General features: G+C 30.5%; 1 protein-coding gene across 2 annotated transcripts in view; it reads right to left on the reverse strand.

Annotated features, from left to right (window-relative positions):
• LOC129746469 (aryl hydrocarbon receptor) overlaps positions 1–18,713 on the reverse strand; it is an 83,175-nt gene that overhangs the window by 21,171 nt on the left and 43,291 nt on the right. For both annotated transcript variants that reach the window (XM_055740124.1, XM_055740123.1), the window contains exons 2-3: positions 4,494–4,684; positions 4,298–4,422 (exon numbers count right to left, since the gene is read on the reverse strand). In XM_055740124.1, the coding sequence (XP_055596099.1) occupies positions 4,298–4,422; positions 4,494–4,684 (316 nt within the window). The remainder of the gene's footprint in view (positions 1–4,297; positions 4,423–4,493; positions 4,685–18,713) is intronic.

The raw sequence follows: 18,713 nt of genomic DNA on the forward strand, positions 1-18,713 counted from the left end.
AGTCTATAGAGGACAAACAAACAAACAAACAAACAAACATACAGATAATTGCTTTTTATATATATAGATTTTAATTTTCAAAAATATAATTCTGAATCAAAAAGTACAAAATAATCTGAGTAAAATTTAAAACAATCAACATACATTTATATCCTGTCAACACTTTTCAACTTCAACGGCTTCTAAAAACCAGTTCACATATAATCAAATGGCTTATGTATCATTTTTTATTATTTTTGGTTGGTGGAATATCGTATTCACATAGTAAGAAAAATTATAAGTTTTTTCTGCAATTTTGAGCAACCTAAAAATATGTTAATTTGTTTGAAAATAAGTTTCATTTGACCAAAGGAAAGTGGTTTCTTGTAACCATCTTTGTTTTTAATGAATAATCTTATGAAAAAGTATGCAAATGTATAGGTTTTGACATTTTTGAGATGCCATCAAGGCCATAAGGCATAAAAACACCAATTAAATAAATTTTTGGACGAAATGAATTTTACATTTTTATGTCACTAAAGCTGTATAAACAAAAAAAAACACAAAGGTACTGCATACTTTCAGGAGTAAAAATTATTACCAAAATTTCTAAAATTGAATAATCGAAACAAAAGTTTGAATGCCTGATAATTTAATGCCAACAAACGTGTGATGCAAAACAATCATTTTCAGGGGTATGGAAACGAGGTTTACAAGGCGTTTCTTTGATTTTTAATTTTACCTGTGACTGTGATTGTCTGAAAATATATGAAATCACCAACAGTGCTGGTGGAAATGAAACCAATGTAAAGTTTGTATGTGCCAATCCGTCATCTGAATCAAGTTTTTTTAGGAATCGTAAAGCGTTAACATTTGTACACCTATATATTGCTCGATTTATTCATTTTTTTAAGGAATCAAAAATTTAAATAAAGAAGCTAAACATTTTAACATGTTTCTAAATAAGTCATAATCATTTTGTAATCATCAAATATTAATTAGGTTATATTATATTAAATTTTTAATTTCATAAATTGCTGTGGTATACCTAACACCAAGGCCGGATTAAGGGGGGGGCAAAAGGGGCAATTGCCCCGGGCCCCCCGGCTCAGGGGGGCCCCCGAGGGAAAAAAAGTTTTAACATTACTTTAATCAAAATACTTCAATTTCTACAAATCTATGAAAAGAAATCAAAACTAGAAAATCGGAATGAAAACTTGAAATATAACAACTAAAAAGGCCCCCGTTAAATAATATAGAGGATAGCTAAGGGGGCCCCCTAGAGTAAGCAATGAAGAAGTTCTCCTGCATTTTGCGGGCTAAGAATATAAAAATCTTGGTATTGAATTTCAAAATTTTCAACCCAAAATCAAGACAAACAAGTGTGAACCGAGTCCGAAACAAAAATTAAGAAAAATATGAGACAAAAAAGCTCAAATTTTAATTTTTTTACCGAAACATAACAGTCTATTATGGATATTCTGTACATAACAGGAAAAATTAAGAAAAACATCTCCTCATTTTCATTACATACAAACGTCTTGCATAATAATAATCTTTATTTTTACGTTAACTTTCCAAGTAATGGTTACTGCACTGAAAAGGCATATTACTTCGCCAAAACTGGCTCACAGGACTAAGAGAGAACAGAAAAGCTTTATGAGTAACATTTCAGAATTTTACCCGGGCAGTATTCGGGTTAATACCGAGTATTATCATAACTTTTCACTTTTCGAACATTTTTATTGAAATTTTCGTTGGTTCTAAACCCTTTTCCCTCAAAATTTTTTGAAAACAAAATCTTTAAAAAAAACTGCTGTTGCCTAAATTGGACCAATCGATAGTACAGAGTTTCTTTATTGAATTTTCATCCCAATGTCTGTCTTAGAATCGAAATTAGAATTGAAACACTTTCAAGTGATTTAACGAACATTTATCATCTACTGAAGTTAATATCCTGAAGTCAGCATATTATTTTCCAAATCATCATTCTCAAATTATCATAAAAACGATCTCTAGTTAAGTTGCAAATATTGGTATCCAGAATATATTCATTGAGATTATCAAGTCTTGTGTTGTTTCTTCAGTTACTGAAGTTCAGTTTCATAGTTTTTTCTGAATTTTGAGGATCTTTGAAGATGGTCTGAACTCAGGATTTTTTGTAAAGGTGTTTCAATCATTTAATCTCTATTCAGAATTTTTTTTTCAATTGATCATTTTTGCACTTATACCCCTTTGGCTTTGAGGGCATCGAATGAAACTCTTGTCACATTTAGAATAATATTTGATAATCAAATTTTATCTGTTGAGAATCATTTCATAACCATCTCATGCAATCGTTTTTTTTGTTTTTCATGAATATTAAATTGAAATTCACATTTGGTGCAATTTCTGCTTTGGCTCTGATTGTAACTTTAATTTTTTCTTTCAACTTAATTTATATATTTGTTTTTCAAAACTTGTTTTGAAATTATGATTTGGATTTAAGACACTGAATTGGGGTTCTAAATATAACCTGATTTTAAGTTTTGAATACTAAAACTTTTGTTTCTGTATGTCTATAAAATTTGAATTTTATTATTTTGTTTATATTTTTTGGAATTTGTCTTCTATGTTACAAATCTTCATGATACTTCCCAATTGTCATTGAGTTAATATTTCTCGATGAAGCACAAACTAGACGATCAATGATGAAATGAAAATCATTTAAAATATCTATCCGACCATTTTTCTAAATCAGAGAATTTTCGTTGATGATAAGGGTATTAAAAAAATGAGAATTAAATTTGCCATTTTGAACCTCAAATCAAAGCTTTTTTTTGAGAAATTTCTAAAGTGTTCCACAATGTTTGCACGTGATTAATTAATAGCTTTTATTTGAAAATACCAGAAACTACAGTACCGTTCATAATTGTATAGAAATTGGAGCACGCGCAGTGTCACTTCGACTTTGAACTTCCATAACTTTTTATTCTGATGATATTTTTTGATCAAATTTTTTGACCAAATTTTTTGCGTTAGATAGATCAACTATCACACTATTATATCACAAAGTTTGAGCTTTCTGGAGTTTTTGTGGCCTGAGAAATAGTAATTCTACGAAAATTGGACTTTTTGGACTTTTCTCATTCAAACTGCAATATCTCTGAAACTACACTACATTTTTTATTGAAATTTTGCACAGTGATTGCTGAAATATAAAGCTAGCATGTCTGAAGTTTTCGAAAAGTTCTATCGACGAGATCAAAAGTTACGCGAGGTGCAATATTTCAGGAATGAACCTTGAAATGCGATTTCTATAAAATTTTGGACGATTCATCAGAACAATATCGTTTCCTCCACCAATCAGACAAAAAATGTCTGGCAAAAGCAATGAAGAAAAGAAAAAATGGAATAAATGATCCAGTTGTGTTTTGAAATCAAAATCTCGCGATATTGTTTTGATTTTTTGGTTAAAATAGATTTACTGGTTGTTTAACAGAGAATATGATTTTCCTATGGAAACATTCGTCCAAAATTCTATAGAAATCGCATTTCTAGATCCATGTCTGAAATATTGCACCTTGCGTAACTTTTGATCTCATCGATAGAACTTTTCAAAAACTTCAGACATGCTAGCTTCATATTTCAACAATCACTGTGCAAAATTTCAATAAAAAATGTAGGGTAGTTTCAGAGATATTGCAGTTTGAATGAGAAAAGTCCAAAAAGTCCGATTTTCGTAGAATTACTGTTTCTCAGGCCACACAAACTCCAGAAAGCTCAAATTTTGTGATGTAGTAGTGTGATAGTTGATCTATCTAACGCAAAAAAAATTATCAAAAAATATCATCCGAGTAAAAAGTTATGGAAGTTCAAAGTCGAAATAACAGTGTGCTTGCTTCCAATTTCTATACAATTATGAACGGTACTGTATTTCTATTTCTATATCTATTTTTATTAATTTATACAGGATTTTAACCTTCGTGGTCATTCACCCTCTGTATCTAAAAATTGGTTACATTTCAATTTTTTATGCTAAATTTTTGATATTAAATTTGCACTTTGTAACCCAGAAACTATCTTCTACGCAGACAACATGGCTATTTGAAGACAGAATACAGAACTCATCCCCAGTTCTTTTACAGGTTTGTTTTGCATTCTCTGGGATAGCATTTGAAAAAAATCGAATCGTAGGGGCCCCCCGATGGCTTAATCCGGCCCTGCCTAACACCTAACACCGTAGTTGCATGATGTCCCGTTTGACGGTATTATTATTATTATTTGTCTGTGGTATTACTTTTAACTTATGTTCTAACCAAAATGTAAAACGACTCACCTGAAGGAACATTTCACCATCCAGGGGACCAGTTTCAAAACTACCAATATCACGGGTTCTATACGTGTCGTGAGGATGAATGGAATTGGTCATCCCATTTTCTTCCTTAGACTTATGCATCACAACTAGAGGAATTGAGAAAGAAAAAAAAACAGTCAGTTGGGAAACGAAGTAAGTTTAACAACTTCGATCCTACCTTGGAAATAGCTCTTTATCCTTAAATAACTGACTGATAATCGTAATATACTGAGTCGGTCTAATTTGCTTAGAATGTTCTGCTCGAATGGAAGTAACGATGCCAGCAAATCCAGTTCCGCATTCAGTCGCTCCCGGTGCCTCTTCGAAGGGTTACTTTTGGTCATTCCTTCCTTTGGCGGAGCTTTGAGGCTGGAAAAAAAGAAAAGAAAAGAAAAAACGACATTAATTGTATTGCTGAAAATCGCATTCAGTTAAGAGTTGGATATAAGGTTTTTAAAAGTCTATGGAAATGATGACCAAAACACATTTCGAGACCTTTTCAGCAGGTATTGCAAGCCGTCTCATAAGACATAACAAATTTTGGAATTTTTAAACTTTCAATTTTTAGATGAAAATTCTAAATCTCATAATTTTTCCCAGAACTATTTTTCGACATCATTTTTTGTCATCGTTGTCATTTTTGTAATTTTTCTTATATTAGTTTTGTAAATTTTGCCAATTTTGTCATTTTTGTAATTTTTGTAATTTTTGTAATTTTCGTAATTTTTGTAATTTTTGTAATTTTTGTAGATTTTGTAATTTTTGTAATTTTTGTCATTTTTGTAATTTTTGTAATTTTTGTAATTTTTGTAATTTTTGAAATTTTTGTAATTTTTTGTAATTTTTGTAATCTTTGTAATTTTTGCAGTTCTTGTAATTTTTGTATTCTTTGTAATTTTTGTAATTTTTGTAATTTTTCTGTCATTTTTTTCATTTTTGTTTTTTTTTTGTCATTTTTGGCATTTTTGTCATTTTTGCCATTTATGTCATTTTTTGTCATTTTTTGTCATTTTTTGTCATTTTTGTCATTTTTATCATTTTTGTCATTTTTGTCATTTTTGTCATTTTTGTCATTTTTTGTCATTTTTATCATTTTTGTCATTTCTGTCATTTTTGTCATTTTTGTCATTTTTGTCATTTTTGTCATTTTTGTCATTTTTGTCATTTTTGTCATTTTTGTCATTTTTGTCATTTTTGTCATTTTTGTCATTTTTGTAATTTTTGTCATTTTTGTCATTTTTGTCATTTTTGTCATTTTTGTCATTTTTGTCATTTTTGTCATTTTTGTCATTTTTGTCATTTTTGTCATTTTTGTCATTTTTGTCATTTTTGTCATTTTTGTCATTTTTGTCATTTTTGTCATTTTTGTCATTTTTGTCATTTTTGTCATTTTTGTCATTTTTGTCATTTTTGTCATTTTTGTCATTTTTGTCATTTTTGTCATTTTTGTCATTTTTGTCATTTTTGTCATTTTTGTCATTTTTGTCATTTTTGTCATTTTTGTCATTTTTGTCATTTTTGTCATTTTTGTCATTTTTGTCATTTTTGTCATTTTTGTCATTTTTGTCATTTTTGTCATTTTTGTCATTTTTGTCATTTTTGTCATTTTTGTCATTTTTGTCATTTTTGTCATTTTTGTCATTTTTGTCATTTTTGTCATTTTTGTCATTTTTGTCATTTTTGTCATTTTTGTCATTTTTGTCATTTTTGTCATTTTTGTCATTTTTGTCATTTTTGTCATTTTTGTCATTTTTGTCATTTTTGTCATTTTTGTCATTTTTGTCATTTTTGTCATTTTTGTCATTTTTGTCATTTATAAAATTTTTGTCATTTTTGTCATTTATGTCATTTTTGTCATTTATGTCATTTTTGTCATTTTTGTCATTTTTGTCATTTTTGTCATTTTTGTCATTTTTGTCATTTTTGTCATTTTTGTCATTTTTGTCATTTTTGTCATTTTTGTCATTTTTGTCATTTTTGTCATTTTTGTCATTTTTGTCATTTTTGTCATTTTTGTCATTTTTGTCATTTTTGTCATTTTTGTCATTTTTGTCATTTTTGTAATTTTTGTCATTTTTATAATTTTTGTCATTTTTGTCATTTTTGTCATTATTGTCATTTTTGTCATTTTTGTCATTTTTGTCATTTTTGTCATTTTTGTCATTTTTGTCATTTTTGTCATTTTTGTCGTTTTTGTCATTTTTGTCATTTTTGTCATTTTTGTCATTTTTGTCATTTTTGTCATTTTTGTCATTTTTGTCATTTTTGTCATTTTTGTCATTTTTGTCATTTTTGTCATTTTTGTCATTTTTGTCATTTTTGTCATTTTTGTCATTTTTGTCATTTTTGTCATTTTTGTCATTTTTGTCATTTTTGTCATTTTTGTCATTTTTGTCATTTTTGTCATTTTTGTCATTTTTGTCATTTTTGTCATTTTTGTCATTTTTGTCATTTTTGTCATTTTTGTCATTTTTGTCATTTTTGTCATTTTTGTCATTTTTGTCATTTTTGTCATTTTTGTCATTTTTGTCATTTTTGTCATTTTTGTCATTTTTGTCATTTTTGTCATTTTTGTCATTTTTGTCATTTTTGTCATTTTTGTCATTTTTGTCATTTTTGTCATTTTTGTCATTTTTGTCATTTTTGTCATTTTTGTCATTTTTGTCATTTTTGTCATTTTTGTCATTTTTGTCATTTTTGTCATTTTTGTCATTTTTGTCATTTTTGTCATTTTTGTCATTTTTGTCATTTTTGTCATTTTTGTCATTTTTGTCATTTTTGTCATTTTTGTCATTTTTGTCATTTTTGTTATTTTTGTCATTTTTGTGAATTTTGTCAATGTTGTCAATGTAATTTTTGTAACTTTTGTAAATTTTTTTACTTTTTGTAATATTCGTAATTTTCGTAATTTTCGTAATTTTTGTATTCTTTGTAATTTTTGTAATTTTTATCATTTTTTTTCTTTATTGTCATTTTTATCAATTTTGTCAATTTTGTCGTTTTTGCAATTTTTTTCAATTTTGTCAATTTTGTCAATTTTGTCAATGTTGTCAGTTTTGTCATTCTTATCATTTTTGTCATTTTTGTAATTTTTGGTCATTTTTGTCATTTTTGTTCATTTCTGCCATTTCTGTCATTTCTGTCATTTCTGTCATTTCTGTCATTTCTGTCATTTTTGTCATTTTTGTCATTTCTGTCATTTTTGTCATTTTTGTCATTTTTGTCATTTTTGTCATTTTTGTCATTTTTGTCATTTTTGTCATTTTTGTCATTTTTGTCATTTTTGTCATTTTTGACATTTTTGTCATTTTTGTCATTTTTGTCATTTTTGTCATTTTTGTCATTTTTGTCATTTTTGTCATTTTTGTCATTTTTGTCATTTTTGTCATTTTTGTCATTTTTGTCATTTTTGTCATTTTTGTCATTTTTGTCATTTTTGTCATTTTTATCATTTTTGTCATTTTTGTCATTTTTGTCATTTTTGTCATTTTTGTCATTTTTGTCATTTTTGTCATTTTTGTCATTTTTGTCATTTTTGTCATTTTTGTCATTTTTGTCATTTTTGTCATTTTTGTCATTTTTGTCATTTTTGTCATTTCTGTCATTTCTGTCATTTTTGTCATTTTTTTCTTTTTTTTTCAATTTTTCATTTTTGTCATTGTTGTCATTTTTGTCATTTTTGTCATTTATGTCATTTTTGTCATTTTTGTCTTTTTTGTCATTTTTGTCATTTTTGTCATTTTTGTCATTTTTGTCATTTTTGTCATTTTTGTCATTTTTGTCATTTTTGTCATTTTTGTCATTTTTGTCATTTTTGTCATTTTTGTCATTTTTGTCATTTTTGTCATTTTTGTCATTTTTGTCATTTTTGTCATTTTTGTCATTTTTGTCATTTTTGTCATTTTTGTCATTTTTGTCATTTTTGTCATTTTTGTCATTTTTGTCATTTTTGTCATTTTTGTCATTTTTGTCATTTTTGTCATTTTTGTCATTTTTGTCATTTTTGTCATTTTTGTCATTTTTGTCATTTTTGTCATTTTTGTCATTTTTGTCATTTTTGTCAGTTTTGTAATTTTTTAATTTTTGTAATTTTTGTCACTTTTGTTATTTTTGTCATTTTTGTCAATTTTATCATTTTTATCATTTTGGTCATTTTTGTCATTTTTGCCATTTTTGCCTTTTTTGTCATTTTTGTCATGTTTGGCATTTTTAAAAATTCTCAGTCTCGCAATTTTTCACGGAACTATTTTTTAAAATTATTTTTTGTCATTTTTGTCAATTTTTGAATTTTTGTAATTTTTCTAATTGCATTTTTGTCATTTTTGTCATTTTGGTCATAATTGTCATTTTTGTCATTTTTGTCATTTTTGTCTTTTTTGTCATTTTTGTCATTTTTGTCATTTTTGTCATTTTTGTCATTTTTGTCATTTTTGTCATTTCTGTCATTTCTGTCATTTTTGTCATTTTTTTCTTTTTTTTTCAATTTTTCATTTTTGTCATTGCTGTCATTTTTGTCATTTATGTCATTTTTGTCATTTTTGTCTTTTTTGTCATTTTTGTCATTTTTGTCATTTTTGTCATTTTTGTCATTTTTGTCATTTTTGTCATTTTTGTCATTTTTGTCATTTTTGTCATTTTTGTCATTTTTGTCATTTTTGTCATTTTTGTCATTTTTGTCATTTTTGTCATTTTTGTCATTTTTGTCATTTTTGTCATTTTTGTCATTTTTGTCATTTTTGTCATTTTTGTCATTTTTGTCATTTTTGTCATTTTTGTCATTTTTGTCATTTTTGTCAGTTTTGTAATTTTTTTAATTTTTGTAATTTTTGTCACTTTTGTTATTTTTGTCATTTTTGTCAATTTTATCATTTTTATCATTTTTGTCATTTTTGTCATTTTTGCCATTTTTGCCTTTTTTGTCATTTTTGTCATGTTTGGCATTTTTAAAAATTCTCAGTCTCGCAATTTTTCACGGAACTATTTTTAAAAATTATTTTTTGTCATTTTTGTCAATTTTTGAATTTTTGTAATTTTTCTAATTGCATTTTTGTCATTTTTGTCATAATTGTCATTTTTGTCATTTTTGTCTTTTTTGTCATTTTTGTCATTTTTGTCATTTTTGTCATTTTTGTCATTTTTGTCATTTTTGTCATTTTTGTCATTTTTGTCATTTTTGTAATTTTTGTAATTTTTGTAATTTTTGTCATTTTTGTCATTTTTGTCATTTTTGTCATTTTTGTCATTTTTGTCATTTTTGTCATTTTTGTCATTTTTGTCATTTTTGTCATTTTTGTCATTTTTGTCATTTTTGTCATTTTTGTCATTTTTGTCATTTTTGTCATTTTTGTCATTTTTGTCATTTTTGTCATTTTTGTCATTTTTGTCATTTTTGTCATTTTTGTCATTTTTGTCATTTTTGTCATTTTTGGCATTTTTGTAATTTTATGTCATTTTTGTCATTTTTGTCATTTTTGTCATTTTTGTCATTTTTGTCATTTTTGTCATTTTTGTCATTTTTGTGATTTTTGTCATTTTGGTCATTTTGGTCATTTTTGTCATTTTGGTCATTTTTGTAATTTTTGCCATTTTGGTCATTTTTGTCATTTTTGGGATATTTGTTATTTTGGTGATTTTCGTCATTTTTGCTTTATTGGTCATTTTTGTCATTTTTGTAATTGTTGTCATTTTTGTCAGTTTTGCCAATTTGGTCAATTTTGTCAGTTTTGTCAATTTTGTCGTTTTTGTCATTTTTGTCAATTTTGTCAATTTTGTCAATTTTGTCAATTTTGTCAATTTTGTCAATTTTGTCAATTTTGTCAATTTTGTCAATTTTGTCAATTTTGTCAATTTTGTCAATTTTGTCAATTTTGTCAATTTTGTCAATTTTGTCAATTTTGTCAATTTTGTCAATTTTGTCAATTTTGTCAATTTTGTCAATTTTGTCAATTTTGTCAATTTTGTCAATTTTGTCAATTTTGATGGTTTTTTTTTTTATTTTTGTCATTTTTTTTTATACTTGACATTTTTTCCTTTAAATTTCTTGATTTTTAAATTTGATTAGTTTGGTTAGTTTTGTTAGTTTTGTTAGTTACGTCAATGTTGTGAATTTTGTCAATTATGTCAACCGTTTCCCAATCGATCCATTCCCAATTCTGGAGAATGTGAACCGTCAATGTTATTACTTTTGTCGGTTCTTTTAGTTTTTTCAATATTTACAATTTTCCTTTGTATCATTGCATCAACTATATCATTTTTTTCAATTTTTTTGTCAATTTTCTATAAATTTTTGGTGTTTGTAAAAACGAAATTTGGTCAGCGATTTTCAAGAAATATTTCAAAAACCCTATTTATTACAAAAACTCTTCTAGAAATCGAAAGAAAATGTTTACAGCACACGATTTTAAATTTATTGGACAACACTTTTATACCTTAGTCGAATGTGTTTCGAACGATAGGTTTTTTGCTATAAGGCTTGGGTATGTGTGTTTGAAGAATTTTTTAAAACAAAAAGAAAGTTCTTTTTTTTTCAAAACAAAAGGAAAGAAAAACAAAGAGTCCATTCATTTTTAAAATAGTCATGAAGTGGAAATTATTTGGGTAAATTTCCTTTAAACATTTTTCAGAGAGTTAATGACCTAAGTGCTTTTCTCAACTCATGCAGAACTAGGCAAACAACCAAGCCCGGCATGATGAAAGCTGCAGCAAATAAAAGGACAAAAACAGACACTGCAAAGTGATAGCCTAATCAGTATAAACGATTTATTGTATTTCTATCAATCGAACATCACGGCACAATGACCGAGAACATTTTAGCTCCCAATCCAGCAATGCTATTAACTGCCTATGTAGGTTTTGTGTCGATTTAAATGTTAAGTATAGGTATAGTTCATAAACTAAGTCCGATACCATTCCGTTTTCCCCATTCAATGACACGTGCACGGTATCCTGTGCACCTGCCGACCCATTAATTGACCATCGGCCGGTCATTGCTGCGCTGCGAATGGAGAAAAGCGGTCGTCGTACTTTCGATCGGGGCGCCGCGCGCCGCCGCGAGTTTGTTTATTCTACTTACCTAGGTATGTATTATGCCACCGGTCTTTCAACGTGCACTTTCCATCAATAAAGTAAATCTTGTTACTGAATGCATTATCGAGCTGTTGTCCTTTCAGCAGATTTTCTTTGTTTTTCAAAAACAAAAACTAGGACAAATGGAATCCCTTTTGGCAATTTGTGTCTAATTGAAAATTGTCGTAGATGACTTATCAATTCGAAAGCAGCCCAATATTATATTGGTAAAGTCGGTAAGGATTGAGGTGACAATTTTTGCTATGATGCAAAATTTAATTCTCAATGAGTTCTTTTGAAAAAAAATCAGCTGTACAGTTTTTTTTTTAAATTATCTGATAAAATTGAAAAAATACTCTTTTTGGTGGTTTTCATATGCCTGGAACTGAATGGATTAAAAAGAGCAAACACATGTAACGATTTACAGCTTGTTTTCGGTTGTATCGTCATCCGTCTGCTTCCGAATCCGATTTCCCAGACCAGGCCAGAATCTCTGCCTGCCTGCACCATCAAAAAGTAACAGAAAAGGAAGTGCAGTGAGAGAAACGGTAGCCAAACGAACAAACATTCAACGGAACAAAATGCATCTTTGTAAAAACAATTCTTTGAATTTCATTGCATTGATACAGTTTATTGGAGAAGAGTGTCAACATGATAAAGGTCAGGGAATGTTCAGCAATTAATTAATTCGGAATAATAAAACAGTCATCGAACATCGGTTCCTACAACCGATACCCCTCATACCCAATTATGTTGTGGAAGAAGTGAATCTTAAAAGAGAATCCACTAAAATTAAGTGTGAAAAATGAAACTAAAACTTTGTGCCACCTTCTCTCTTCCTGCTGGCTGGCTATTATGGGCTATGAGAGAATTCGCACCAAAGCACAAACGTTTCAGTCTTTCTTTCCTTCGGATCGACTTCTATCAGGTTGATCTTTACACAGCTGTTGAGCTGTTTATTTCAGGTAGCAATGACCACAATTGTGTCATACGTATACATGCTATCCACAGACTTACGTTTGTAGCATGATTTTTTTTCTCCTCTTGTTGTTTTAAATTTTGAAACAAAAATATTTTTTAAAAATCTGAAAGAATTTTAATACCAAAATCAATTGAAACAGTAACTGGGAATTAATTGAAGGTTATGGATTTTGTTTCAATGAGTTAGGCATCAAACTTAATTTCAACAACAAAAATCGATTTTAGGATGCGATTAGAATCAGTTTAAATTTGCATGATAAGCCTTCTGATAAAAGGTAAAGTAAGTATGAATTAGGAAGTATCTTTTTATTTCAGGTCACCTTTCGCTTTTCGATTTAGAAGAACAGAAAATAAAATTCAGTTGTAATATTAGAAGCAAGTTCTAATGGTATGGTCTTATTCCGGCCAAAACAAAGATTTATATCCCTTATCCTAATACAATTTAAGAATCAAATTAATGTTTAAAGTCAACTCCTTCATAAAGTTTATTTAGAAATGGGACACTTTCTATTAGTGATAGTTACGTTCATTGTGATCCATGGCAGGAAGACTGAATAAAAAAAGAAAAAAATCGTTCAAACGTAACGTTTCTCTCATCAATACCGACCAGTGCTGCGAAGGTTCAAATTTTAATTTTTTATAGATTGATTTCCAATAAAAGGAGTGGAGGATACGGCGTATCAAGAGTTCGTGAGTCTGCATAACGAGCTCAGCGAATATCTAACGGAAGACGATTTTGAAGAATACGAGATATTCTATGGATCCTTTGAGAAGATGTATCAAGAAGTGTCTGCTATTGTAGAGACATATATTCAGGACTTTGCAGAAAATACAACCGCGAAACAGCCGCAAGTAGTCATCCATCAACAACCTCTTAAGGCGCCTATCCCAACATTCGATGGTAAATATACGAAAACTGGCCTAAATTCAAGGCCATGTTCCTCGATGTGATGGCCCAATCTCACGATTCAGATGCTATAAAACTATTCCATTTGGATAAGGCTCTGATTGGTGCCGCGGCAGGAGTTCTAGTTGCTAGAACCATAAACGAAAATAAAAATAACGCTTGGAAGATTTTAGAAGACCGTTTTGAAAATCCTCGGGTAATTGTAGACACCCATATTCGTGGACTCCTTCCATTTAAGAAAATGACTTCCGAAAGCTACCGCGAGCTCAGACAACTCTTAGATGATTGTACCAGCCATGTGGAAAATCTCCGTTACATGAATCAAGTGCTCACAGGTGTTTCTGAAGTAATTTTAGTGTACCTGCTGACGTCTGCTTCGGACACCAACACTCGCAAGCAGTGGGAATCAACTATTCCTCGGGGAATACTTCCAAGGTATGAAGAAATCATCGAATTTCTAAAGAAGCAGTGCAGTATCCTCGAAAGCTGTGAATTTCCAAGTTCGAGTGATGAGTTGAATAGCTCGATATCCAAACACAATTCGAATGTAAAGCCGACAATAATATGAGATGTTTCACGACATCGAAAGAGGTCCTATCAAATATTTGTGATATTTGCCACAGTCTAAAACACAGAAATTATCAGTGCCCAGACATACACGATATGAATGCTGCCCAGCGCCTTGAAGTAATGCGTAAGCATCAATTGTGCTTCAACTGTTTACTGTAGAGTCTGAATGAAATGTTACGCGAGACTTGTGGTTTGTCCCTCGTTGCAATGTCAGACGAATCAGCAGGAGATACGTCAAATCGAACGAGAGGGAAATACTACGGCAGTTGATGGCGAGTCGTGAACGTGATCGGTCCATACAAGGCACCGTTTCTATTAAGTAGAAGTTAATTAGAGAAAATGAATAGTTTTTGGTACGTCCGGAGATTCTACATTTACGCCATGGTAATTTCCTACGCTATTGTCCTTCTAAAAAGAGATGCCTAAAATGCCGTTTAAGACATCATACTCTGCTGCATGAAGATGAAGAATGTGGAACCACCCCTGATATTGAGAAAGCATCGAATACCGAATACGAAGTCATTCGAAATAGTCATAAGAATGAAGTACTGTCATCACTTCAGTCGAACTTCAAGTCTTCCTATCAAACCAAAGCTGAATCGTTAACCTCTTATTTGCGATAACCGTGCCAACATACGAAACGTTTGTCGAGAAGCCAAAGTATGGAATATGGAATATTCCCTGCAGATACGCTCAGAGAAGAAAGACTTATGACAACCAGAGGGAAACCAATTCTCGATCCAAGTTGACTCGAAGAAACCTGACTGAACACATAGAAGGTGTGGTGATGAAAAAAGATAATCATCGATGGCCCTCTTTGCATGGAAGATGCAGATATCAAGATGGATCACCAGTTCCTCCGCATCAAAATTGTTCAACGTCTGTTTGTCGATGTCAAGTTTGGTCTTCAAATTCAAAGTTTGATGATTTAAAATTATCAGCTTACAACTCTCGCGGGCAGAGTATGTTCCAGCGTATACCAATACGCTTGAAGAATACTCCAGAAGATTCTATGTTCAGAAGGTTCAGTTACTAGCATGTTCTATTATAGAAAGTTTCGGAACATTCCATTACTATTTAGCATGTTCTACTAATCTTTCCGATGTTTCTAGAAAGTTCCATTATAATTCCTTAGAAGAATCTAGAATATTCTATACGTAATTTATTGGTATAATTCCGTAGTTTCCTGAACATTCCATTAGCATATAAATATGGAGTCGAGTAATTTGTGAGTAGTATTATTCTGCATTTGAGTGAGTATTGTTCCAACCTTCAGTGAGTACAAGTGCATCCTCAAGTTTGTGTCCTAAGTGAAAATAAAGTATTCCCAAATACAAAAGTTTGGTTTTGTGAATCCAAGTACCAAGAAAGTTTTCCCTATCGACGTCAGAGAGGTTACCAGAACTTTGAACTGTTGTCGATGCTAGAGTTACCAGTACTCCAACCAAAATTTCCTATCAACATTTGTGCTTTCAGTTTCCTGCAACGGAACAGAATAGTTCGGCCGTTCGCCGAATACCGAATATTAACCTTTTCAACTATTCGGTCTAATATTCCATTGAGTTTTCAATAAAAAAAAAACAAATGCGTTTATTTCTATTACCTTCTATTTCTTCCATTTTAACCTTTGTGTTGTGAATCGTTTATTTTAAACCAGGAAGGACATTGTTTATTGTTTATTGTTTATTAACAATTTTATTATTGTTACAAGAAGATTGGTTTCCTGTGAAATCTGGGACTAAACATGTCGAAACAGGTGTCAAGCAATTAGAAATTGCTTAGGTATTTGATAACAAATTAGATGATGATCGAATTTTAAAAAGATATTTTCAAAATAGTTGTTAAAAACAACGTATCCACATAATTGGGAGATTTAGGATGAATTTTGAAAAAAAAAAAATGAAAAAGGGCAGATCAGAACGAAATCTTGGCTTTATTCAACAGGAAAAGGGCTTGTGGTATATCTTAGTTGGCAAGTCTGTTGTCTCCTGAGCCGATGTCCGTGAGCTCGAGCCCGAGAGTAAACATCGAACACAGTTTTTCAATAACGATCCGCCAACTGCAACGTTGCCAAACTTGAAATTAAATGTTTTCATTGAATCACAGCATCAGTGTAAAAATCGTTTCGAAGGATTAAACAAAAACTTATGTTCATTTTCGAATTTATTAAAAATCGGTTTTGAGTACAAAATTTTAAAATTTTCACAGAGAAATTTTAGTCTTTTATTTGATTAAGCAAATAATATGAATTAACCCGGGTGATAATAAACGATAACCAAAGTAGAAAGCGATTATCGTCAGTATTCTCCTGTACGATCTACAGTGAAAGGTATGCAGATACCCCTAAGCTCTCTGTTGTGGTATGAGCCTACTTGGTTGAATGATTCGACTGAATCAAAGCAATCGAAAGATTCCTTTTAATTCAACCACGGTAAATGAAAAGTTCATATACCAGTATTTCGATAGCAACTTACTACCTTCTTCAGTGAACGTTTTCGATCAATCGAAAACGTTCACTGAAGAAGGTAGTAAGTTGCTATCGAAATACTGGTATATGAACTTTTCATTTACCGTGGTTGAATTAAAAGGAATCTTTCGATTGCTTTGATTCACCCCTAAGCTGTTTTGCTGAACCATAAGTTTCTGATGATTGTGTAGCTTTTTCAACATAGCTTTCGAATATTTCATATAATCGTTCAATCTGGCTTTAAGCCGATTTCTTCATTTCGTTTTGCGCACACGATCAAACTGGGTTGAGTTGTTACGTACGCTTAACGGTCAGAAATCTTGGCTTAACTTTTTCGATTATTTCGATTGAAAAATCAGTATCGCTTTTGTCTAATCACATTCACGGTGAATTTTTCCGTTGAAAATAAATCTCAAATATGAATTCTGAACCAGCATTCCGAAATATTCTGAGGAAAGATCGAAACGTTGGAGTAAAAACCATTGTTTATTTGTGAAACTGAATTTTGAAAGTACCTACTATAAAATAACCAGAATTCTGAAAATGTATCCTGAATCGGAATTTCAAAAACTACATAAATTATGAATCTCATTCAGATTTCTCAAATTGAGTTCTCTCACGTATCAGAACCAGCGAAGCAAATCGAACAGAACTGATAATGATACCTGATTCATTACTTGTTTACACTTAGCAATAAATATGAGAAAGCGAAACTTCTCATCCGTTTCCAATGACGATCAAGATAACTCGCTCGAAATTAATTTCTCTCAGTCAGTTCTAGTTCTGAAAATATTCTCCGACAAAACTGGAATCGAGCAAGAGAACAAATGCACAAGCATTTCTAGCTTTTTGCGTCCATTCAGACACTGATCCTTAGCTTCATGAAAAATCAACTTATCATTTTATCCTTTACGTTAAAATAAAAGATAAATCGGAATGCACAATTTAACGAGAGCAAAATAGAAATTGATAGGTGCTAGTAGAGTGTGCTTGCGTATGAAAATCTCTCTCATGGGTGTTTTGATCGACAAATTCTATCGGAGGATAACGATCAGAACGAACATTTTTTATAATCATGCATTTCGTGAGAGAAGTTGAACAAAAACTCTCATTAATAAATTGCTTATTGACAATTTAATTCGATTTATTATAGGTACTATTTGTTTGAAAATTACAGAAATTACAGATAGATAATTTATCCCCAACAAGATTTGTGAATTCTTCACCAATGAGCATAGTGAAACATTTTTAATCGTTCGTAAATTTTTATTTGTAGGTATCATTCTATAAAAAAAGCTTATGATTTCTAAATTCTAGTTTAAGACACGGTTTTTATTCAAATTTAAAACCTGAATTCAAATCTTGTCTATGAATGTTGGTTGGAATACTAGTTTTTGTCACTGATTTTAAATACTTAAGAGGAATTCAGTTTTGGTGAACCATAGCTTCGCAGGAAACACATGATAAACATAACTGTAAAATAAGAAAAGCCTCCAGTGCATCCTTGCTATTAGCGAGTGTTGTCTATAATTTAATTAAAATTTCCTCTGCAGTTGATCATTAACCGAGCGCAACCTTGAGGTGTTACTTGTTAAATAAACTTCACTGACAAGCGCTGAGCCAAGACTAAACATTTCGACCCATTAGCAAGTTTAAAACAGTTATCTGAACGCTGAAAAAACTACAATTTTCGTCCTTCCTTACTTTCGTCGGGGGCACGTTTAAGATGTAAATATCTTATTAAGGACCACAAAATATAACGGCTTTGATGGTTTTTTTTTCTCTTCATGCTTGGCTGTTCCTAATAAAAATGCTTTCTGAAGTATGTTATGACGGCATAAGCACACCACCACCATATGTTGTTCTATACTGCATAATGTGCCGTTCAGTTGAGCGGACACGCGGAAGGATAGCAGCATACACATAGGAAGGTGCTACACGGTATAGTAATTATTTCGTCTCTTCCATCTGTTCGTTCAACCCCTGGAAGAACAGAGCGTAAATTTATTCGGACTGTTTTAAAACGCAAAATGTTAACTGTTCTTTTTCGGAGCTTTCCTTATCATATGGTGCTGGGAGAGTTTGTTTTTTTTTCCTTTCTGTGTGTGTTGTTTTCGATGCATTTCCTTAATTCACATAGGTCATTTATTTGCCAGGATACCGAACATTTGCAAACCGAACAACGGCGGTTGCATTTCATCAGCAGCGATCCTTGAAACGAATTCGAGAGGCAATTGGCTGGCAAGAATATTTATCATCCAAGTGCGTTTACAGAGAACATAAAGAAAGGCACAATCTTGTTTGATATCATTTCAAAATGCTGTTGAGTCAATATTATCAGCAAGACTACTTAGAGGATGGCCTATTAAAAGCATATTAAAATCTAAAATTGACGAATGCAATATTTC

Source organism: Uranotaenia lowii, chromosome 2 (genome assembly GCF_029784155.1).
Source record: "Uranotaenia lowii strain MFRU-FL chromosome 2, ASM2978415v1, whole genome shotgun sequence".
Lineage (NCBI taxonomy): Eukaryota > Metazoa > Arthropoda > Insecta > Diptera > Culicidae > Uranotaenia > Uranotaenia lowii.